Source organism: Dermochelys coriacea, chromosome 16 (assembly GCF_009764565.3).
Source record: "Dermochelys coriacea isolate rDerCor1 chromosome 16, rDerCor1.pri.v4, whole genome shotgun sequence".
Lineage (NCBI taxonomy): Eukaryota > Metazoa > Chordata > Testudines > Dermochelyidae > Dermochelys > Dermochelys coriacea.
This window is the reverse complement of record NC_050083.1, coordinates 12,465,490-12,489,315: the sequence shown is the minus strand read 5'-3', so window position 1 is coordinate 12,489,315 and position 23,826 is coordinate 12,465,490. Positions and strand designations below refer to the sequence as shown.

General features: G+C 51.8%; 1 protein-coding gene and 1 long non-coding RNA gene across 4 annotated transcripts in view; one reads left to right on the top strand and one right to left on the bottom strand.

Annotated features, from left to right (window-relative positions):
• The window catches only part of SH2D3C (SH2 domain containing 3C), a 53,929-nt gene that overhangs the window by 1,743 nt on the left and 28,360 nt on the right, over positions 1 to 23,826 (bottom strand). For all 3 annotated transcript variants that reach the window (XM_038374070.2, XM_038374072.2, XM_038374073.2), the window contains 8 exons: positions 12,850 to 12,978; positions 9,960 to 10,408; positions 8,642 to 8,766; positions 6,337 to 6,902; positions 4,941 to 5,056; positions 4,069 to 4,240; positions 2,977 to 3,088; positions 1,315 to 1,521 (listed from right to left, as the gene is read on the bottom strand). In XM_038374070.2, coding sequence (XP_038229998.1) covers positions 1,315 to 1,521; positions 2,977 to 3,088; positions 4,069 to 4,240; positions 4,941 to 5,056; positions 6,337 to 6,902; positions 8,642 to 8,766; positions 9,960 to 10,408; positions 12,850 to 12,978 — 1,876 coding nt within the window. The remainder of the gene's footprint in view (positions 1 to 1,314; positions 1,522 to 2,976; positions 3,089 to 4,068; positions 4,241 to 4,940; positions 5,057 to 6,336; positions 6,903 to 8,641; positions 8,767 to 9,959; positions 10,409 to 12,849; positions 12,979 to 23,826) is intronic.
• Positions 7,647 to 23,731, top strand: LOC119844013. The gene is made up of 4 exons (XR_005289133.2): positions 7,647 to 7,847; positions 8,623 to 8,755; positions 22,627 to 22,746; positions 22,854 to 23,731. It is a non-coding gene; the product is annotated as an uncharacterized LOC119844013 (long non-coding RNA).

The window sequence follows — 23,826 nt, the reverse complement described above, 5'->3', positions numbered from 1 at the left end:
CAACTCATGATTGCTGGGAACTGCTATGTAACCCAGCTTTGGAGAATCTAGAGGGAAGCGGTGGTGGTGTGATGGGTATGTACCCCATGGAGGCAATTAAAAAAGTTAATGTGGCTTGGAGAGGCCAATTATGCTACCTGGCTGCACCTGGAAGGTGGGCCAGGTGTATCTGATGATGAAGCCCAGCTGGGCGGTACAACAAAGACAGGAAGTCTGCAGCAGAAGGTACTGCAGGAAGAGAGAGTGAAGAACTCTACAGTCACTCTCTGGGACTAGAAAGCATGGGAGAGTTAAGGAGGAACCCAGGGGCAGAGTTGGCCTTGGGATCTTTTCCTGAGTAGAGAAGTCTAGCAGGAAGCCAGGAGTTACACTGAATGGCCACTAGGGATGGAGCAGGCTCTGGTGGTGAGTAGCCCTGAAGATAGGGCAGAATATGGACCTCTAAGGAGAGAGCCCAGGGAGATGTTATACTGAGGTGCAGAGAAGGATGAAATGTCAAGCCTAAGGACAGTAGAAGTGGGTTTCCATTTGTACTTTGTTTGAGATTTTGTTAGGGGATTCCAGTGGGAGCCCTGTATGGCCTGGCCCTGAGAGAAGGGTAAACCTGAAGAGGCTGTGGGAGAGGCTAGCTGATAGGATTCAGTAGGAAGGGAGGCAGCAGCTAGGAGTCTGATAGAGTAGACCTTGGCTGCTGGTTATAGAATCTCTTGGACTGGAACCCAGACTAGAGGGAGGGCCTGGATTCCCTACCAGCCTCTGGGGAAGGTGGTGTGAGGCCCATTAGATGGGGATAAGGACAATGGAGAACCCTAAGAGAAGGGCATGGAACTGAAGAGCTTTTGTCAGGATGCTGGACTGTTGTTGAACTTTCTGTTATGCTGGGTGGGGTGAAACTGGCCAGAGCTCTAAGATGGGAGAAGAGGTGGATCACTGCAGGTGGTGCTGATGAGAACTTTCTATGCTAGACCCAGCCACAAGGTGGTGTTCCAGTGGGGAGTCCCTTTTTCCACAGGGGTAAATGCTGCACAAGACCATCCAGCTGGTGGCCGAGCTGAAAAGCACCCTGGGGTGCTTATTTACTGCCAGCAGCATAGCATCCCCTGACTCCGTCCCCCCTTCCGTACAGGAGAACGGCCCCAGTTCTGACAGTGGGGCACCCTCTGTGGTGTGGAACCAGCTCCACAGGGATGGGAAGAGGAAGATCTAGTGTTGTAAGGACCTTCCCCTTGCCAGTGGGGTATCTGGTGCAGCCTGGAGGGGCTCTTTAGCCCAAAGTGAGTTGGATATCACAGATCAGACTCAATGCTTCCTTACCCTGAAGCTTCACCTCTGCGTTGGTATGGTACAGTCCCCCGTGATGCGCCACCATCCGTGCTGCTTCCAGATGGGCCATGACAACCTCCACGCCATTGTCTGTGTTTTCCCAGGGTTCAGGGCTGTCTAGGAGTGCAGCATCCCGCTCCAGGAGTGTAATAAGGGGCATGATATGAGGGAAGGTGGTGTTGGTCAGTGGAGGGCCTTCTGTGAAAGAACAAGAATATGCCCACACCCTGAATTCCCTGGCTACTTCCTGATCTTTCAAGAGCCAAAGGGGCCACTTCATATGCTCACCCTCAAAGTTTGTCATAGTGAGAGGTGCAAGACTGAGAGCCCTGTGGATCGGTGCCCTCCAGATAGCTACAGAACAGGTACAGTCTGGGTAAGATTCCCCCAAACAGGCACTTCCCAACATGCCCCAGTCCTTACCCCAGCGAGGAGGGAGACCCTCCCAGGAGCAAGAGGGCAGTCCAGTCCTTGGCCTTTCACTACCAACAAGGGGGTCAGTTAGTACCAGTTATGGCAGTTTGTGTGATGTGGACACCTCTCCTCTACAGACAGGTCTGGGCCAGTCAACTTATTTCACCTAGGTCACTAAATAACCATCAGATGATCAGTCCACTACAAGCCCTGCCCTGGACATGAACTAGGGACCTAGAGGGGAATGCTTCAATCCCATCTGGTCCAGACTGTCAGGAAGGTAGAGTCAGATTCCCAAGCACTCAGCACTTGGGATCAGATTTTTCCAAGAGAGCTCAGTATCCAACGCTGCTCTGAGCCCTTTGGAAAATCTGTCTGTCTTCCCAACTGTTTCCCTCTTAATGTCACCCTGTCTCCTTATGATGGGAAAACACAGCTGCTTACCCAAGTCACCTGGGACTGGCCCAGGCAGCTTGGCTCTAGGAAGCCATGTTTATGCCCAGCCACTACTTTTGTTTATTTTGAATGAGGTTATTTGGAAAGTGAAGAGGCAGGACTGGTTGGAAAGGGGTGGCAGGCATTCCAGAGCACACGGGCTGTGGACAAGTGAACAGCTGGACTCAGTTAGCTTGGGGTTGCAGCTTCTGCAGGGTTTTGCACCTTCTGCATCCCAGCAGCAGCGTGCAAACGCTGACCGTAACGCCCTTGGCGTTGCTAGGAGGGGGGGAAAGCTCATGGGGGAAGAAGGATGGACAGATCATAGGCAGCAATCCCACCCCGGCCGCCCCAGTGGGCTTTGGTGGCCCATGACTTCAGAGGCCTTGGGAAGAGCTGCTGCTGCCATAGGGTGCAGTTAGGCTCCGAGGGGAGGGGTAGAGCCACTAGGGACTGGAATGGGGAAGAGGGCACAAGGGGAGGGTTGAGTGGGGTAGGAGGGATGTTTTGGGTGACTGGCAGAGAGGCCATGATTTTGGGGGCTGCCCCTTTCCAGGGGGCTCTCACTATGGAAATACCCATCACGATGATGAAGAGTCTGGCAGGAAGCCAGGTGGAGGTAACTGGACACGTCCATTTCCCCTCATTCATTCAGTGGGATGATCTGGGAAAATGGGACAGGGGCTAGCCCCTCCACAGCTCCATGGATGGGGGGGGAATCGTATGGACCTTTGCGAGGGAGCTTCAAAGCAGAGCAAAGGGGAAAGAGGAAATGCCAGGCGAATGACTCTTCCTCCCCATTACCTTTTCCTTCATTCAGGCTCTTCAGGAAGGGCTTTAGCTTCTTCTCATACAGGATGGCCCCCTCGGTGTGTCGCTGGCGCAGCGCCGTCCAGGTCTGCTCTAGCCGCGAGATCTGGAAGTAGCAGCAAAGGAGGGATCTGACCACAGGAGTGTCAATAGCAGGCGCTCAGCTCTACAGGGACTGTCCCACTAACACGCTGGGAGTCTGACACTCATGAGGGACCAGCAGCACCACCTAGAGCTGGGGACAGGCTAATCGTGGGTGGATCTGCCAAAGCACCTCGGACCGGAGCTGCTGCAGCCCCCCTGCTGTTCCAATCCAAGGACACCCCGGCAGCTCAGCTAACGCACCTCGCTCCTAACCTGCAACACCTTCTGCTGCGCCAATTTAGGATCCCCCACAGCTTTGCCGATAAACCTCGGCCCCAACTTGCAGCCTCCCCTTCCAGTCCCCTCTGCAGGCTCCCTTGGTTGCGCCAGCTCTCTGGGCATCTCAAGCTTGACCGTGCTGCAGTGGTGAGAAACTTGAGAGCTCATCAAAAGAATTTTTGCTTTGCTGGTATTTTTTCCTTCCTGCGTGGCTGGTGATGGTCAGTGAGAGAGATGGGGAGGGCAGGGAGCAGCTCCAGCTCCTTTGTACTAGAGGAAAGCGAGTTCCCAGCTGGGCTTGATTTAAAGTTTAATTCTAATCTCCTTTCATCTTCTGAAGGAAGCAGCTTGGATTGTGAGATGCTGGGGCCTTAAAGCAGTGGTTGTTTCCTATTGGATGGTGACTTCATTTCCTCTGAATAATACAGTCCAGCAAAGAATACCAAATCATGGCTGTATGGGACTGGGCCATTTTTGGGGGTGGGGATGTTCCCATCCTCGTCATTTCCCTATAGCTCTCTTCTGCTCTGTTTTGAGCATTGTTCTGAGTTCCACCCAGGTGGAACTGGAGCCCGTGACCCCACAATATTCCTCACCCCCAACGTGCTGGCGTTTGGGGCTCCAGGAGCCTGAAGGATGCAGTGAGGCGTGTGTGATTTGGGGAGGGAGGTGGGAGAAGGGGCCCAGCTGAGCCAAGCGCTCGCCAGAGAGGGGTTTTGGTACCTGGGTCATTTCCAGCGCATTCATCACAGCGGCAAAACTGAACATGTTCCCCAGGGTGCTTTTCAGCTCGGCAGCCAGCTGGATGGTCTTGTGCAGCAGGGCTGCCCTCTCTTCCGTGCTGCCTGTGCAGCCCAGGATATCCACCGCAATCATTACGGACATGGTGTGGAACCTGACGTGGGAGGACACAGAGAGGCTGAGATGTCAGATGAGGAAGTCGGCAAGGAACATGCAGGAAGCAGAGGCAAGGGAGTTAGGAGGTGGCGAGGGGGTATGGAGCCTCTTGGATCAGATTTGAACCAGTGGCCAAGTGAGGAGTGGCCAGAAGATGTCCCCATCATGATGGCTCTGTGGTTCCCCATGTGCAATGCACTGGCTGCCTCAGTCCAGGGGGGACACCACTGGAGGCCTCATCGGCTGCTCAGCCGAGTGGCCGAGGACTGAATGGTGCCATGGAGCCTGGGCTCCCCCCTAGAGGTGGCCCATCAAGGTCAGGTGTGAGGCCCATCAGGAGGCCAGCACTGGGTGTGGTGCTGGCACTGCCGCCACCGGGAGTGCGGGGCTAAACTGAGGATTTCCGTATCCGGGGCTATTACTCTGGGGCCTGTTGCTGTCATTTCAATAACCCGCTGAAAGCAGATTCGGGGCAGAGCATTGTACGGCGAGGGAAGCTGCATTCGGAACCACAGGCCAAACTTTCCAAATCTGGTGCCAACAGCTAGTCTCCAAGATCCAGAGCGAGATGCCTAATCAAGTGGGGCTGAGCCCCACAGCTCTGCTGGAGTCAGGCTGGGCTGCCTGAGGCAGGAGCCAGGGCAGCATTTGCTTTCCCAAGTCACACAGGCCTCCTGCCCCCTTGCTTCCCAGCCTACCGTTCCAGGAGGTCAAGCCGAAGTTGATGGCCGTGGGGCAGGGTGAGCAGCTCCATGCCCGAGCTCACTCCCATGAGCCTCTGCATCTCCTTGGTAACACCCAGTATCCTAGCAACCTGCAACAAAGAGGGGAAAGCAGCTGAAGCTCCTCTAATTGAGGGGAGGGGGCTTGGCTAGGTGCAGCAAACGTTTTTGCTCTGGACAGGCTCCACTCTGAGGCAGCCACAAGCTTAGGTCTTCCCCCTGCCTCACCACACACCAGCCTCAGTGCAGGCAGGGCTGGCATGGCTCGGCCAAGAAAGCACTGATGCTTGGGACTCCCTAAGCTGCTGCCAGCGCAGGGTTGACACACACAGGGCACACCAAGAGATGGACAGTACTGGATGTGTGTTTGAAGGCACTAAACACTGAGCAAATGGAGATGCACCCGTTTACCCCAAGGGAGGAGTTTGGCCCTAAAACTCAAGATCCCCTGGTGTCAAGAACCAGTGTCCAGACCTTAGATGGAAACAAACTCTGGAAGAGAAATGGCATGGACGGGGCAGGCAGGTGGCAGGTATTTGAAGACACAGCCTCAGCGGCGTCCTTGGCAAGGGATGGCTGGTAGGGAGCCTCTTGAGGCACAGGTCTGAGAGTCAGGAGATCTGGCCTCTAGTCTTGGCTCTGTCAGTGACTACCTGGCTTTGGGCAAGACACTCTTCCTCCCTGGTCCCCCAATAATCCTGCCCTACCTCACGCACAGGGTCCCGTCAGGAATGTAATGGCTTTGAGAATGGACAGTGCTCTTTGATTACAACCCAGCCCTAGGAAGCTGGCTCCCATCCAGCCCAGGGGTGGTGGTGAGCAGGGTGGGCCCAGCTGATCCCCAGTAGTTGGCCAGTGTGAAATGAGGTGGATTGTCTCAGTCCAATTCCGGGTTCATAAGTCCTCACCTCACAATAAGCTCTCACATAATTGGCATTTATTGTCCCCTTGTCAGCTGTCTCAGAGAGGCCAAGGACTAAGTGGGACCAGGAGAGACTCAACTCCCCTCATGCCTCTAGAGCACTGGTAATACTAATTTGCCCTCACAATACCCTGTGAGGTCAGCCACACACATACATTTTACATATTGGGGAAACTGAGGCAAGGATCACTGAAGTGACTTGCCTCAGGTTACACAGAGTCACTGGTGGATCTGGGATTAAAACGCAAAGCTGGTCACTCCCAGCTCTGTGCTCAGTCCACCAGACCCCACTCATCTGCTTGGCTGGCACCAGATAGGTCCCTTTGAGATGCTAAATTCTTTAGTTAAACATCAGCTCTTCCAACAAGCTCAGCAAGGGTGGGGTTAGTTCAAAGCAGGAGGTCATGGGAATGACATGGTCCTCCCCACCCTCCAAATCTCCAGTCATACCAGGCAGTCCACTTTGGTGATGTGTCTGGCAAGAGCCTTGGCATCCACCTCTGCCAGGAGCTCCTTCACCTTCTTAAGCACGGCCATTTCCAGAGGCTTGTTTTCCAGAGGGATCAGCAGGGACTGGAATGCCACAGGGTTGAAAGACGAGCCCATCTCCACAGTGGGTGAGACAAAGCTCACAATGTCCAGCTCCCCTTTCATCCTCTGCCCTGCCTCACTGGAGCCGTTCTCTGCAGTCACCCTCTGAGCCCCCTCCACCTTCAACCTCTCCACATAGCTCTTAGTGGGGAGCAGCTTGGTGTCAGTAGTTGGCCTCTCCTGGCCGACAGGGGAGGTGGGGTGGAGCTGGCAGTAATGCCCTGTGTCCGGGTCGCTATAGCTGTTAACGGAGGGGGAAGGAGAGGCCCTGGAGTACCCATAGCAGGGAGTGGAGTGGGTGCTGTCAGCCAGGTCTGTCAGGGGTTTGTTTCCTGGACACAGCTGTGGCTCGCTGGATCTTCTTATGACAGGAGAGACTGGGGGTATGCCACCAGCTTGACCCCCTTGGGGCTTTAGCCGTGTCACTGCAGAGGGAAGAAGAGACCCAGTTACTGTAGATCAGAGGAGAGACATGCATCCCAGGCACACCCATAAACACGCATGCTGCATTCCAAACCGAGAGATGCAAGAGACCCAGCTCTCGGATAGAACAGACAATCTGGATTGGGGCCTATGAAGTTACAAATATCTTTGTCGTGATCGTAAGAACTTCTAGCCAGTCAGAGGGCAGGACTCTGAGCCCATGTTATATTTGAGGTTGCCAAGGAATGGCAGAAATTAGAGTAGTTTCTAACAGTTGTACAACCCTAGGGTTTAGTCCCCCACTCTCATTCCAGACTAGCTGATTCTTTTTAAATGGTGGTGTGGGGGGGGGGCGGGGGGGTTATGGCATCTGTGTGGTGTAGGTAGTTAGGAAAGACTGAGGCCCTTGTTTTCTGTGTACTATTCCTTTAAGTTTCTAAGATCTCCCTCTGTGCAAAGACAGCAGCCATTGTGTTCTCAGAGTGGCTGCAGCCTGTTACATAGGAGATGCTCACACTATGCTCTCTCTGACTGGACTTCCATTCTCTCTCGATGTTTTCCCTTAATCTGAAGAGTGGTTATTATAGACAGTTGGTGTTTCATTAGCAATATGTGATGCAGCAGGCAGGTAGAGTTGTAGGAAAGATCTGTCATGGGGTGACAGGCCTTTTGGAGGGAATTGGAGCCAGTTTACCTGGGACTAAAGCTGGTGAGCCAGCCTTAGAGCAAATTGATTGCCCAGGGGCTAACTGATCATCCAGCTGGCTGGTTAGTGCTTAACTGATAGGTAAGTACCTGACTTTAATAAAAAGGTCAGCAGAACTCAGTTGGAGAGGGATCAGTTGGGGACAGAGAGCTCTTGGAGAGAGGAGATCCCAACAATGCACAAGGGGAGTGCTTCCTAAACCAGTTATGGGAAGGACTGTTGAACTGAACCCCAGTGCCAGGTAGGAGAGATGGGAAAAAACTCATGATGATAGCAGTACCCTGAACTCCAGAGAGGAGGACTGAGGGTTATTTATGTAAAGAGAACTGAAGGACTGGTGAGAACAGTACCCCAGCTTCCAGGAAACACTTTATCTAGGAAAAAAGAAATGGAGTACTTGTGGCACCTTAGAGACTAACAAATTTATTAGAGCATAGGCTTTCGTGAGCTACAGCTCACTAGTTGTAGCTCGCGAAAGCCTATGCTCTAATAAATTTGTTAGTCTCTAAGGTGCCACAAGTATTCCTTTTCTTTTTGCGAATACAGACTAACACGGCTGCTACTCTGAAACTTTATCTAGGGAAGATCCAGAGACTGCAAGAGAGGGCACCCCAACAACAGAGCTAGGAGTGGCATCTGAAACCCAAATTGGAAGTTTATTTGGGACATGTTTTCTGTTGATTAGTCATTCTTTTGATAAAATGATTGTTTTGGACTTACAAACTCAAGGTGTGGAAACTGAGGCAGTATCTGTAGTGTTATCTGTAGTGTGGCACCTGGCCACTAGGGCTGAGGAAGGGGGGAAGCCTGATTCATTGACAAGGTTCGTGCTAAGCATATAGAGGCCAGCGTTATGTGCCACAGGGCCAGTGTCTATCTAGTAGCAGCTCAGCCCAGTTGGCATACCTGATGTCTCTGGTGTCGCACCATGCTTAGTCCCTGCCCTCTTTCCCCAATTCCTCTCTTCATACTATGGATAATGCACATTTGAGTCTCTGTGTACGACTACTTTCTAGGAGGCTGAGGGATTCCTACCAGTGCTGTAGGCCGGAGACAGTGGGATCTCGGAGATGGGAGACATAGGGGAATGGAGATCTTGGATTTGGTCCATGCTGACTGCGCAATTCCGGATGACGTCTCGGTGATGCGGTAAGGATACGCTGGGGGTGGGGTAAAAATAGGTCAAGTCACTGATCCCTCTAAAACATGTGGCTCCTGTAGACGCTCCAGGGTAGATGCCAAGGGACAAATTCACAGTGTAAATGCATGCAACTGTATGAAAGTCAGTGAACTTGTGTCCGTTTGCACCAGCAGTGAATTTGGTCCCCAAGCTTCAGGGGTGGCTGGGGTAGTATGCCCACACCCCAGGAGAGGGCACCTATAACTTGATTTTCAGGAGAACTCAGCTCCCATTTACACACCAGCACAAGTAGCCAGACTTTCAGAAGTATGTGGGTGGGGAAGCTCTGCTGAAAAGTCCAGTCTGTGGGGATGGGTTTTTCCAGAGGTGCTGAGCACATGCAGCTCTAGCTGAAGTCTATGGGAGCTGCAGCTGCTCAGCACCTCTGGAAACCAGGCCTTGATTCTCTAGGAAATGCTCACAACACTTCAGTATTTGAAGGATCGCAGTCAGCTAGTTCAGGCCCAGCGCTTAGATTTTGTAGGCCCAAAGTAAGAAGTGAAATGTTTGCGCAATTGGTGTATTAACTGTCAGTGACAGCAGTTTGTTTGGATTTAAACATTCTACTCTCCCTAGCCTGTCCCCACCCTCCCCCTAGAGGTCTGGTAACCCAAACCCCACAGCATGGGGACAGTGCAGGAGAAATAGCCAAGAAATGAGGGGAGATTGACTCGTTTTGGTGTCACTGCCTAAGTTGACCAGATGGCAGAAATAAGCAGTGAAGAGTAAGTGAGAGTTTGACAATTCTTTCCATTTCCCATCTCTGGCATGCTTGGCAAGGCCAGGGTATTTTTTTCAAGATTCAATAAAATGAAATTGGAGGAACGTATAACCCTATCAAGCTGATCGGGTATCTTGTACACGCTTGCTGCAGCTTTAACCGATCTGACTCATTGGTGACGCCGAGGCGTGTTATTGCAAAGTGCTCTGTGGCGCTTAGTGAGGAATGCAGCTGGTTGCTGGTGTGTTGTCCAGTGAGTTGGGGGCTGGGGACTAGGAGTCGGGATTCCTGAGTTCTAGTCTGGGCTCTGCCATTGATTTGCTGTGTGATCGTTGGCTAGTCATTTCCCCTCTTGGTGCCAGTCTCCCCAAATGGAGATAATCCCAGGGATGTGGTGAGATGCCAAGGCCCTCTGAGACCCTTACTGTTCTGCCTTTCACTTATCTCGTTACCTGGTTGGGCACCCCTCGCCCCTCGTGATCTTGTCAGCCGTTAATCCGTCTGTCATGGTGATGCTCCGCCTCTTGATGTGCCCCCCTTTCTGGCTGGTAGGGCTGTGGGGTCCGCTATGCTTCCCATTGGCTAGTCCGTAGCTGGCTTCCAGGTAGCGCAGCGGAAAGGTGCGGTTGATGGGGCAGTAGATGATGGCGCCACTCTGCTCGGAGACGGCTTTGCGGTTCCCCACATAGAAGCGCACCAGGGCGGGCACGTTGTCGAAGCTCTCCTGCTCGAACAGGTACTGGATGTGTGTGCGGCCGTTGCTGGACTTCACCATCACCTTGTTGATCTTGAAGTGCAGTGGCTCGTTCCTCCAGCGGCACGTCAGCACATAGTCCCCCAGGCTGGTGAGCGAGTCACGGATCAGGAAGTTCCCATTCCTCTGGACCAGGCTCTCCGACACCTGGGGGCGCAAGGTGGAGACTATCAGACCTCCCCTGCTCTGGATGGGGTCGACCCTGGGGTCAGCAGGGCCTTGTACCAAGTGAGATATTGGGTCGGAACCACTACAAGCAACTTTCCAGAATCTGGGTGGGGGACGGGTGTCAGCTGGGGAGAGAGATCCAGGGACTTGGGGGGGAGGGAGGACAGAAGTGGCAGGTGATGTTTGGATCACAAAATTCATCCTGGAGGGGATGGAGAAGACTTAGGCACGTGGTGAGAAAGAAGGAGATGGCACTAGCCTAGGCCCAACCCTGGGTCCCGATTCTCCCCTGCCCTGCACCTTATGCAGTCATTTACACCAGTACAGAGTTGGTGTGAAGTGCTGCAGCTCTGACTGGATCGCGTTTTGCACCACGTTGCACTGGAGTAAGTGATTCCACCAGGTGCACGGCAGTGATGAATTAGGCCCCTGATCCAGGCCTCTCATGTGGCTGCACGGAGCTTGGGGGAGCTCTGCTAACTTCCTTCTCAAAATGCTCCTTGTCAGATGAGCTGGAATCTGTCCCATCCCCTGAAACTGCGGGGCAGGAAGAGACCCGCCAAGACACAGAACTGGGGCCAGATTCATGAAGGGTCCTAAGATGGGACCTACACCCCAGTTTTAGGCTCCACTGAGATCAACAAACTCACTGAACCCTGTAGGAGCCTAAACTCCCTCAGTACCTACGTTTTCAGGGTAAAAGTTCCCTTGGCACCTGGCTTCTGCCTCTGGACATGTGCACTGCTGCCTCCCTCTAGACCTCCAGACACCCATCTGCCCCCTAAGTCCAGAGGCAGTCCCAAACCAGTGGAAGACAGGCGTTTGTCTGCCTAAGTTGTGTGTGGGGCCCGATCCAGAAGGTGGCCTCTCAGCATGCCTACTGAATTAGGTTCCATTCAAAATCTGGCCAGATGAGGGTGGTGCCTACCTTCTAATTTTTAGTCCAGTGGTTTGGTCGCTCACCTGAGTGGTTCAATTTCTCCTCTGCCACCTAGGTGAGAGGGAGGCAGGTTCTGAACAGGGGTCTCCCCCACTCAGGCAAGCACTCTAACACTGAGCTAGCGGATATTCCGATGTGGGGCGTTCTCAGTATCTCCTGTTAAAGCTGTTCCATGGGGGATAAATAATGAAGAGTGATCAGAGCAGGGGGGCTGGACCCCTAATCACTGGGCTGCAGAGTCGCACTCTCTCTCTCGCCTAATGACCGTTCTACTGTGGATAATGACTGAAACAGTCTTTGGGCCAGAGAGAGGCTGCCTATAGCTCAGGCACGGACCTGGGAGGTGGGAGACCCAAGGGCCAATCTCCCTGCTCCAATCACTCTTTGCTCTGGGCTAAAAGTTAAGGTGGGTGGTGGCTCCTCCTCCTCCAGCCATTTGCGTGTGGAGCAAGGAAGGTTCCTGCAAGGAACCACTTAGGTGCTGAAGCCATCCGGCTCCAGGCGATGGGTTTCCATTTGTGGATCACCAGCATAGACAGGTGCTTCCTGCAGTCCCGATCTCCGACAGAGGGGTGGGGCTTAGCACACATCCCTCTGGTCGGGATCTCCCATTAGCAAGCTCAGACGTACTCCCTGCCTAGCATACTGGCTTTTATGGATGGCACTGTAAGGTGTCCCTCCCCTTGTTACTGCATAGGGAGCCTAGGCGTCAAACTTGTGGATCAGTGTCCTTTCTGTAACTTTTTTTTCTAGGTGCCTAAAAGTTATGCCAATGCTGAGTGTTGCAACACCCACATCCCTTTGTGCTCACCCCAGAACAGAGCAGGATTGTCTTGTAGGGCACCTATGCGGTTGTTCTAACTTGAGTTCCTCCTCCAAGCATTTATCTCCCCGCCTGCCCCAAGCTAGATCTAAAGACGATAGGGGAGAGGCTGGTTCTATGTCTGCTCAAGTGAGTGGAGAGAGAGGAGCTGAGGGGACCCTTAAAGGGGGTGGGGGTATTTGTATCATCAGGGTTCAAGGGAACTGCTTGTGCCCCCAAGTGCTGCTCAGAATGGTCTAGGAACATGGCCAGGCAGTGTTCCCTGCAGCATAGATCCATGGAGGCAATGCAGACTGGTTTGTGACCCTTTCCCGGAGAAGTGGGCTCCTGTGAGACCTGCCTGCTCCCTCTCTCTCCCCATCTCTTCCTGTCACTCAATAGGTCTCTGTCTCTCTTCTCAGCCCCAACCAAGATCATATCCCAAGGCTGCCTGAAGGGGAAATCAAGCCATGAGGTGTCCCAGTGCAGGGGGCGAGAGCGTCCTGCCCTCTCCTTCCAGTCCTGCTGCCAGAGTGGCAGACAGGGCAAAGTGAGTTCAAAGCCCCCCTGCAAAGATGAGTCTTGGGGTGTATCTTGCTGCACTTGAGGCCAGCCTGGATTCTCCAGGGCAGGCAGCCAAGGCTAGGGGCTTCCAGCAGCAGCTCAGCTCCCCCTCACCTCTCGGGGGATGCGCCCGTGGTACCACACATGGCTGCGCAGGTCCGTGCTGCTTAATTTCAGCTCCTCCTCCAGCTCCTTATGAAGCTTCTCCGGCGAAGAGTCAAGGATGTACTTCTCCTTGGAGAACTGGAAAGAGCACAAGTACACGTTAGCCACCACTCCGTTCCTCTAGACATGCCAGGAGTCCTGAGAACACAACCAAGGAGTTGCCCTTGGCCTGAGGAGAGGGCCTATCCTAGACACACAAGACACCTCAGGGAGATACGAGCCCCACCAGCTGCAGAAGGATCCCCTCAAATACAGAGCTGCCACCACACAGCAGAGATCCACCAACACAGAGTTACAGATAGCAGCAGTGTAAGGATGGTTTGGATGGCCTGTCACCGACAGAGGATCGGGGCTTGTGGTGAGGGAAGGGGGATGATGTAAAGAGAACTGTCAACTAACATGAGCTGCAAAATGATCCCGTCACCACGTGCACAGGGAGGTGCATGGATGTGCTGTCTGTAGTGGAACCCGAGATGACAGCTGATTTCACGAGAAGGCTCTTGTGAGGAACCCTTCACTCTGCACATCCCCTGGGGCCGGCTGTGCTGCTTCACTGCTTTTCTTCCTGGATTGATTGCAAAAAGAAAAGGAGTACTTGTGGCACCTTAGACTAACAAATTTATTAGAGCATAAGCTTTCGTGAGCTACAGCTCACTTCATCGGATGCAAAGCGAAAAAACGAAAGCTTATGCTCAAATAAATTTGTTAGTCTGTAAGGTGCCACAAGTACTCCTTTTCTTTTTGCAAATACAGACTAACACGGCTGCTACTCTGAAACCTGGATTGATTGCGTGTGTGTTTGTTCACACACGCGCTTGGGAGAGGAGAGATGTATTGATGCCCCCGTTCCTCCACTCGGGCAGCAAGTGCTTTCATTCAGAGAAGCATATGCAACTCCCCTGCAGTGGACGAGAGGTCCCACGGGACACAGCCTCCTCTCTGCCCTCCCTACTCTGCCACCAAACTGTATGACATCACTGGGTTATTTCTGTCTGTCAGAGTCCCAGCAAGCCAGGAGCCAATGACACCAGTGTATTGAAGGCAGAGCTGCTGGAGGAAGAAAAGTCAGAGCCAGTGATCCTGTCTGCAGCAAGCTGCAGGTGACTACAGCACAGTCCTCAGTGCCAATTGAATCAGGCTGTGTGTACAGTGCGCTCCCTCGGTTTCCAGTGCATCATCACTGCAGGACCCCCTCGCAATGCAATTCTATACCCTACGCCTGAACTGGGCTACTGCACTCACTCCTACAATATTTGCCAGCTCAGTCATGGCTGATCGGGTGAATGAGTCTTTATTTCTAAGGGGGGGCTGGGAATTTGATCCGCCAGAAGGTTTTGGACCGGATCAAACCCTTACTCTTCTGGCTTGTTCAGTACTAATTTTTCTCAGCTGCGCACATGGGAGACGCGCACACTTACCATCTCTGCACCCCTGACACTTGCATGTTGCCATGAACAATATGGAGATGGCTATGTAAGACACCTGTCGAGAGGCAAGAGGGATGGCTCTGATTTTTTTCCCATCTATGGGATAACAACCAAAATGGTACAAAGCTTCCCTCTGTTTCTAACGGGGTCACATCTCCTCGCAATATGTTGGTCGTGCTTACAGTTAATGTGGCTGCACAGGGCTATTGTGCCCTGAGATATTTAAGAATTCACTTCCCATTCTTCATAGTGCTCTGTCTATCTGTATTGTTGTTGCAGAAGTAAGTATTCAATGTTATCTATCTGGCCCTCTTCACCATAGTATCTGAGCTCTTCACACATTAATGGATGTTGTCCCTGTGAAATAAAGCGGCTGTCACAGGGTGACACTGGCCCTTTAAGAAGGAAGAGGCCAGCTCACCTGTGACTGATAAGCCAATCCCCAACTGGGCTTAAGAGGATGTCTGGCTGGGACCTAGAGGAGAGAGATCTGGAGAGTCCCCCAGCTGCCTGTGAGCATAGAGTGAAAGGGGCAGGTGAGACCTACCTAAGCATGTGGGGAAAGGGGCTAGCCTGCCGACCTTCCTGAGCTGGAGAGCCAATGAGGGGAGGCTGAAAAGGGCTGAATCGCTGGCTGGTGTTTGGGTCAAAGTCACGAGACGGTGATTTTCATGTGGATGGTCTAGAGAGTGGAGTTCTGGAACAAGGGCAGAAAGGGACTGGGAGGGAAACAAGTGCTGCTGGGTGACCTGGAAGTGAGATCCCTAGGAATGGAAAAATCTCACTACCTTTGTATGTTTTACTGTGGGAAGTGGGAGAACAGTTTTACTATAGCAGTTCTGTGGCCTATTGTACATCTACATCAATTATGCCCAAAGATGGGACTTTGTATTGGACAGCGGGAGCCTGTGTTCCTTTTTATGGTTGGATGATGGGGAAACTGAGGCAGGCGCATGACTTTGGAGGGTGTGCTGGGGAGGGGTTGCCTTGTCACAGAGGTATTATCCCCATGTATATATGGGGAATCAAGGCACAGAATAGCTGTGTAAGGCCTTTGGCTTTTTGTTTTGATTTTGTAAAATACTTTCTGGAGCTTTCTCAGTGTTTATTCCAAAACTTAAATTGGGTGAAAACTGATTTAAAAAAAAAAGGGGGGGGGGGAAGGCATGCCTCGTGCTCACGAGTTAGCAGGAGAGTGCTCCCTATTGCTGCAGCAGTCAGGAGGTCTGGGCTGCTGGGAGCTGGCTCTTTGCCTATCTAGCTCCCCCACTTCACAGCAGCTATGGGGACTCTGCAAGGGGGAAGCTGGGTCCTGGCTTACCCAAAATTCAGGTGAAAATTGGTAAATCCCCAATACTGATCTTCCCACCTCCACCAAAACCTGGGAACTTTTCAGAGAAAAATGGGTAAATACTAAAAATGCAGGGCCTCACAGATGAAGTGACTTGGCCCAAACCACACAAGTGTCTGTATCGAAACCAGGACTTCAAGGCAGGTCTTTAGCGGCCCCTCCTTCTTCCCTGGTTGGAGCAGTTTAACTTGTAATTTATACTGGAAAGTAGTTTAGTTTGACTGCCACCAAGATGCTAGGTTGCAACCAGCTTTCCATTATAAAAACACTGCCTGTTACTGGGTCGAATCTGCCCTGTTCCCCCCAGCCATCCCCCTACTCCCCACGCTGTGTGTAGATTGATGTTTGTTTCTGCAGGCTCATGCGTAGGATAGCATTAGAGCCTTTCTCTAGATGTAAATAGATGCTTTTTCCTTGCATAGCTATTCAGCATTTCAGCTGTCCCCCACCCCCACATGTACACAACTGTGAGGTTGGAATAATCAGCATATTTGGATGACACCTCCCAGGGGGAGGCCAGAGAAGTGAGCAGCATTGTGGTCAGGCTTTGAAGTGCGGGGAGGGGTTGAGTCTGGGCCAGGGCAACTAAAATTTAAAAAAGCCACTTCGTCTGATTTGTAATCAGTGCACTGTTGGGGAAAGCTCACTCTGTGCTTAAGGATGGATCATGTAGGAGTAACACAAGAGACCAATCCACCAAAGGGTTAACTCTACTCTGTTAGCCTGCTAGTATCATGAATAATAATGACAGATTTAAAGGGAATCTTTTGCATAAAAATGAGCTTTTTACTAACACTCATGCACCTGAGCCTAAAACATCCAATCCTCTCCTCACCCCGCCCCCTAGAGAGACCACAAGGGAATGACGTAATGTCTCAGATCAGCTGAAGCTGGGACTCGGGCTCAAGACCACCCTGCTCAGACTCCGCGTCCCGGAGAGATGACAGGATTCCCAGTCACAAATGCACAGTGGAGCTCTATAATCACAGTGGACATGCACTCACCTACACAAGCCCAGACCTCGGAGCCTGTGTCCTGCGAGGGACAGGCTGGGCTCTCCACTATACCGGTGCAGCATCTCAAAGGAGCTGCTCTGGATTTATACCTGTCCAGCAGTCCACGGAGCCCTCCCATTGCATTATTTCGCACAACACACACTCATGCAGGCTTCTCTTGGATAGAATGAACCCTGGAGCACCACTTAATACAGGCATGACCCACAAGTCCAGCAGCTTACTGTTAGTCCCACATTCTGGGCCAGTGCTGAAATATTGGTGCCAAAGGCTTTGGCAGTAACACACATTCAGCACCCTTCTTTGGAAGGCAGTGCTCTCTAGTGCAGTGGGGCCTGGGCGTTAAACTCCTGGGTTCCATTCTCATTTACCACGTCAGGCAAATCATGCCTCCTCAGTTTCCTCATCTGTAATGCAGATACAATATCCATTTTGTCCAGTTAGAAATTACTCAGATGGGACTCCCACCACTTCATATAAGTGTCTGAAGCATCTCACTATTAAAGTTTCCTTTGCTTAATTTCCACCTTTTCCTCCTCTTTATTCTACCTACTGGCCCATATTCCCAGGTAAAATGATGCAAGAGCACTGCAATCCAGGGTGTAACTGACAGCAAAGTTTGGCTCACTCCATCGGTTAGAGGTTTGAAGCCCCTTGTCACCCCTTTTGATTATGTGATGCTAATTGCTAACACACCGAATAACTTTATCGCCACATCCATTTATGGCTAGTCTCTCGCGTTCCTACTCTGCCATTACTTCCATTAAAACCAATAGGGATTTGGAATAATTGTGGTTCTACTCCCCCCATGTCTCTGATCTGGATACAAGGTAGAAGGGCTGCCCTGCCCCAGCACCAGCAGAGTTCACTGAGGCCTTTGGTGGCTGAAGTTGGAAGTGAACCACTAGCCATGGTCCAGCTGGCAGGATATTAAAGGGTCACACACACATCCACAGGCAAGTGCTTCAGACCTGCACTTGCATGACAGCTGGCCTTGGCTCGTTAGAATGTTGCCTCCTTGCCCAACACCTTCCTGTCTGCTCCCCTTCCACTCCTCCTGTTGCCACAGGTCTATGTGCTCTCCAGACCTTCTCTGCAGGTTAGCTCCTTTATCCGTTCCTGCCCCCGTTCTTTTACATCTGTCACCATCCACCCTCTCCTTTCTTAGCAGAGCACTAGAGAGCGTGGCTCTGTCTCAGCTCTCCAACCACCTCTCTGGTGGGCTGTTCTCACTCTGGCCAGAGCCTGGAAGCCACATTATAGTGAGTGAGGCTTCTCTGCTGCTCATGGAGCTTTCTCCTGCCTCGCTATCCTGGACCATAGGGAAGCCTTTGTCACCATCAAAGACTCCTCCTCCCAAGTCCCTATCAAGTGCTCTCTGGTCATGGATCTGCTCCTGCCTATCAAACTCTTCCACTGGTGGAGATCCCTTCTCTGCAGAGTCCCAGAAGGTTCGTTTCCTCCTCCTGCTCTCTACCACCTCAATCCTTTTTCTGTTTTTAACCTGAACCATTTCTACCCTGATGATACTTGGCGCTCCATCTCTTGACACTTTTAATGATTCCTCCCCATCACTCTTGACCAAGTAAACTTGTGGTTTCCTCCCAGCTTCCTTCAGCTAATTGTCTCAAGCAGATTGTTCTCTCTTGGGCAATCAGACCTCCCATGTGCCTTCCACGTAGGCATCATCCTAAACCACAAGCTTTCCATCTGCAAATCTGCCTGTCATCACCTCCCAGGCATTCCCTGCGTGTACAGTATGCCACCTCTCTTGAAGTCCCGAGCCAAGCTTTTATCTCCTCTTACAACCCCATTCTCTATGGCTTGAGGTAGCTGGGGAAAGTACACAGATGCATGATTATACCCTCTTATCCTCTGGTCTGCTGGCACCACGTTCATTTGTCCTGGAACTGGAAAATTGCCCTCCTTGTTTTTAACTCCTCCCTGGACTTGCCCTAGCTAACCCACAGACCTTCCCACTCCATGCTCAACAGGAACTTGCTTTTTTTTCCTGTCCCCACGCCCACCTCTGCATGCACTAGGTGCTTGTGGTGCAAGTGCCTTCTGCTCTGCAGCCATGGCCTTCTGGAACAGCTGCCTTCTGTCTCTATCCATCCAGCCTTCCTCCTGATTTAAAGTCTCTCTTCTCCCTTTCCTCTGTCTGACGTTTTATTTGAACTCTCTAGACTCAAACAACAGTTACCAAGTATTTTGGGGATCCTAGATACAGCCTACTCTAGAGCTGTCACCAGCAGGTGAAACTCCATTGATTTCAGGGGATCTGGACTGCTCACAGCAGCTCCACATTCAGCTGTGTGCTCCGTGAAGCTGTACTGTACTGCCCAGTGGCATACTGGGCAGAGATGGGGTTGGCTACCTTGCTCCTGACATATCCCAGAATCCTTTGCACTGGCTGCATTGACACGGGCTCCAACCAGCTCCCCCACACCAGACCCTTTCTTCTCTCACCTGCTGGTGGCTCTTGCAAACCTGCAGTAGAGTGCTAGGGTGAGCCCTGCACTCTTCTGGAGCCCTCGAGCCCTGGCACCCCATGTCTCTACCCCTGGACTGGAGCGTTGGGTGTGAATTCCTCTGATGGCACTGGGGCCCAGTCCTGTGAGGTTCAGAGCACTCAGAACTCCCACTGACTTGAGGGGGAGCGGCAGGAATCCTGCAGGCTCCTGCCCTCACGTCCTTAAACACGCAGGCAAACCCATTCTACCTGGCTGAACTTTCTTAACAACGATTGGTAGCCAGGGGATGCAGCCAAAGTCCAGCTCCCTCCCAGGGAGCCTAGGCCTGAGCAGATACTGTTGCCATGACAACCCCATCCTCTGACAGGGAGCCATCCGATCTCTCCTTGTGAGTGGCAGCCGCAGCTTGTGAGTGGTGGCTCCCTCCCCTGCAGCAAAGGCTCCCAATAAAACACCTCCCAAACTAGCCTCTAGGGCTGAAGGGGAAGCAGGGAGTGGAAGGATGTACATTCGCCTGCAGGGCCCACCAGGCAGTACATGATCCACACAGAGGGGGTGGAGCGGTGGGGGTCCTATTGAAGTCACTAGTGCCTGAGAGTGTGAGGGCGCGAGGATGGAATTGGTGCTTCTGCCATGTCCATCCCCTCTTTTCTCTGCTGATGCAGCCGCTCTCAGAGCTGCCCGAAGTGGGGGAAAAACAGCTCTCCTGGTGGTTTCATTCCTGCTTTAGTTTTCCCCTCTTTCCCAGGGGTACCTTGGAAAATAACAGGGAGATGTATTGAGAAGTGGGGGCAATCCAGAGTGATGGGGGGGTGTATGGGAGTGACCTCGTATCAGCATGCACAGAGGAACAAGAGGGCTGAGGGTCAGAAAGTGCTAGCAAGAGCTTTTCCAAAGCTGTTTGCTGCCTAGAATTAGTCATTGCATCATTTAGCTGAGAGGATGGCCCTTCCCTCTCCCCATTAGCTTGCTCCAGAGATCTCTCTCCAACCCCCTCAGGCACACCTCATTCTCACCAGAGAGACTTTAGGAGGATCTTTAACCTTTGCCACTAATCTAAATAGACAGTCAATAGACTGTGGGCACCTGCAGCCGAGCCCCAAGATCCCATCACAACTCCATCCACGCACTGAAAGCTTCCCCCCTGCCCTCCCTCCTGGGAATACAGCGGGACCTGCACCACAGTATGTTAGACTTCTAGAGTCAGCTCACCCCAAATAGAGTGGGAACATGGAATCTTGCCTCTCTGTGCATCAGTTCCCCCTACAGCCATCTCCCCATCAACCCCTTCATGTGTCCCACCCGCCGCTACCACAATATCAATGTTCAATAGCAATCATCTGGAAATATTCTTTTTTTAAAAAAAGCAAGGAATTGCCTTGGCCTGCTAAACCCAGGGTTGTGAGTTCAATCCTTGAGGGGGCTATTTAGGGATTTGGGGCAAAAGTTGGGGATTGGTCCTGCTTTGAGCAGGGGAGTTGGACTAGATGACCTCCTGAGGTCCCTTCCAACCCTGATATTCTAAATGAGAGGAGTAAGTCTGGTCTATTTCAGTCTGTTTTATAAGAAACTGGCCTTAGTCAGCCTGAAGACCTCCAATGTTACGCCTGCAATAAATAGATTAGTCTTGGACTTGTTCCCCCCCGGCCCCCGATTAGTGACGGTTCCAGCCAATATCTTACATCTGGGCTTTCCCCAAATCTTTACAATCCACATATGCAAATATGCAGGATAACAAAACTAAACAAGCCCAGCCAAGCAGCACCCGCTGTCCCCAAGACTGGATTTGGCCAGGGGCCAGGACAGCATTAGTGCTGATGGCCAGGTGCTAAACTAGCAGAAAAAAAGGGAACGTGTTGAATGAGCAGGAGACTTTTGCATTAGGGATGGGGGGATGTTTGTGAGCAGAGAGCACCCTGAGCTACCTTGCTGATTGGATGGAGAGATCCTCACCATTGCAGGGGCTCTGCCACGCTTTCCAGCCCTGTGCTGTGCACTTTTTATTCCCTAGCTATCCCTGGATGGCCTTGCCTACACTAGAGTGTGCTGCATTAGTCACCACTTAGTCCCCTTTGCACGCCTGTGGCACACTGCACATTCACATGCAGATGTGCTAGCAGTGCACCATTTGCATTAGACATGCTTGGAATAAGGCCGCGTGGTCCTCCAGTGTGCAGTGCCAGCACGGATGGGGATTGCTAGTGTGAGCATCATTGATGCATGCAGTCCTTCTCCCACAATGCACCTGTCGCTGCTTAAATTGCTTGTCTGGTCTGCCTTCTGCACAGGGGTCATGTGTGCCAGAAGCCATGTGCACAACCAGCCCTGTCCACACCATGGAATTATGCGCCATTATCCCAGCAATCAACTCCTTCAGCAGCAATCAGCTTGATTCCGCTTCAGTCACTAGTACGTCTCAGAGGAGGCCTTCCCATGAGCGTGCTGCCAGCTGGCCAGGAGCCGACAAGCAGGCGCTGGCAAGATGAGATCCAAGGCCAGCTGAATGCTGTCATAGGAACACTCTGGTGTGTAACCGGGCATCACCCAGAGCAGTTAGCAATGCCAAGAGATCAAGAGAGTTACGTCCAGCACAAGGACCAGGACAATAACAGAACATCTGGTGCAGGACAGAGAACATGTCTATTCCATAAGTAGCTGGACCAGGTGCGTGGCACTTGTCCTTCTATGCCACACAGTATGCTACAAGAGAGCATGGAGACAGCTCACAGCACAGTGGGGAGGAAGGAGGTGGTGAAACAGTCATGCCAGAAGAACTAGACAATACTAAAAGCTGCCACAGAGATTACCAGGATCTGCTCAGGGAGTCCAACACAGCAGCCATGCTGGCAGGAGGAAGAGAACCTTCTGCCCAAGCTATATGGGGGCTGATACAGCCTTCCATGTTCCTGGGAATGCTGCCATTACTGCTTGGAAGAAGGCGGGGGGGGAGTCCTCCTCCCTGCTTCCCTACCCCCCATCTCTGTGCAGCACAGCACCAAATGCCATCAGCCAGATGAGTGGGTTAGTTCCCCAGGGTTGGCATCCCCCTGCAGTAGTAGACCAGCTTCCAGCTGGGGTGAGAGTGCCCAGTTTGGCACCTGGCTGAGCCATGCCATTCAGCTGGACTAGAAGGGACAGAGAGAGGCTGAGAATCAGAGAATTTTATTGAAAAAGAATTACCTGGGGGCCCTATAGCCAAGACATTTACACTTCATTTTCTCTTTCCACCCTAGGCCAGACATGGCAATAAGAGACATGTTTCTCTTACCCACTTACAGTCCCATTTCTTTCTTTCTACCTAATGCACGAAAGACAGTCCTGGGCTTATTTGCTATGTACAACTAGTACAGGCCATGAAAGTTGGCTTACGCCACATATCCTCCTGCTGTCAGGCACAAGATACCATTTATCAGTCTAGCAGAGAGAATTAATCTTAGCCCTTATTTCCCCCTTACCCCCAGATCCTCGGCAGTGGTGTCTGAAAATGCAAATCAGTTGCAGGAGTAATGCATGTTTCCATCAAATCCCACAGAACTTTTTAGCCTCTTCATCAAGGGAGTGGTTCCTTTGATACAATCTATGTGAGTAACCCCAATTTCCTCATGAACTCAAGAATTGCCTGACAGTCCCTTGCTGGGACCCTCTGCACACGGATGCTGTCAACTCCATCATTTCTTTTTCTTTGTAGCACCTGCTACAGATGTGGGGCTGGAGGACGTAATCCATGGTGGAACAGCTAAGAAGCCCAAGGACCAGGAAAAGCAAGGAAAACCAATACTTGGGACACATAGAGGAATGTGAGAAGGGTCTTGGAGTGAATGATGGAAGGAGGTAAAAATGATGCCCGCTTTTAAGGCTGACTGGACAGGTCCAGGCAGATGTGGAATGAGAGGGGAAGGAGACCTGAGACCAGGCAATTCTAATGAGAGCTTTTCAAGGACTCAGGTATCACATTGAACCTAGTAACTGGCCCCGGCACCTGCTAGATATAGGTTAATAGTGCTCTTTGGAGCACCTCCTACTCTCCAGCTCCTTCATAGCCCTCACTCCAGTCACCTCTGCCAGTCACCTAAGAGGACTAGAATCCCCAGTTAGATGGGCAAGATGCACCTGTAAAATATTCAGTTACCATTGTTTGTGTAACTGTTACTCTGCTTTGCCATTGCAGCTGGCTTGAATTTTTGTTGGTGTATAATAAAGCTGAATCTGGGGAAAGTCTGTGTAATGAGCACAATCAATCATGCTGGTCTATAATACCAAAAACAACAACAGTTCACTCCTCCATTCTCTCTAGGAACGCAGCCATGCATCCCGAAAGAGCGCCCACTGGTACGGAACACACCAGCCTGTCTATTTAGTAACATAGGTCGCTGAACACATCACTCAAGTACACCACTCTCTGCACTGGCTCAGACTCCAGTTTAAGGTCGCTGTCCTGATATTCAAAGCCCTCTTTTGGAATTGCTCATAGCTACACAACAAGTCAGCTCTCTCCATGACCATGACCTCTCACAGCAGCTGCGTTCCATTGGAACAATGAGACATGAGCACGGGATGTGTGTGTGTGGCCGAGGGGGGGAGGGAGGGCTCTGAAATGTTAGGGGGAATAGCAGTTGTACTATGGAATAACAGTTAGTACAACTGCAGATAGTCATGATGCT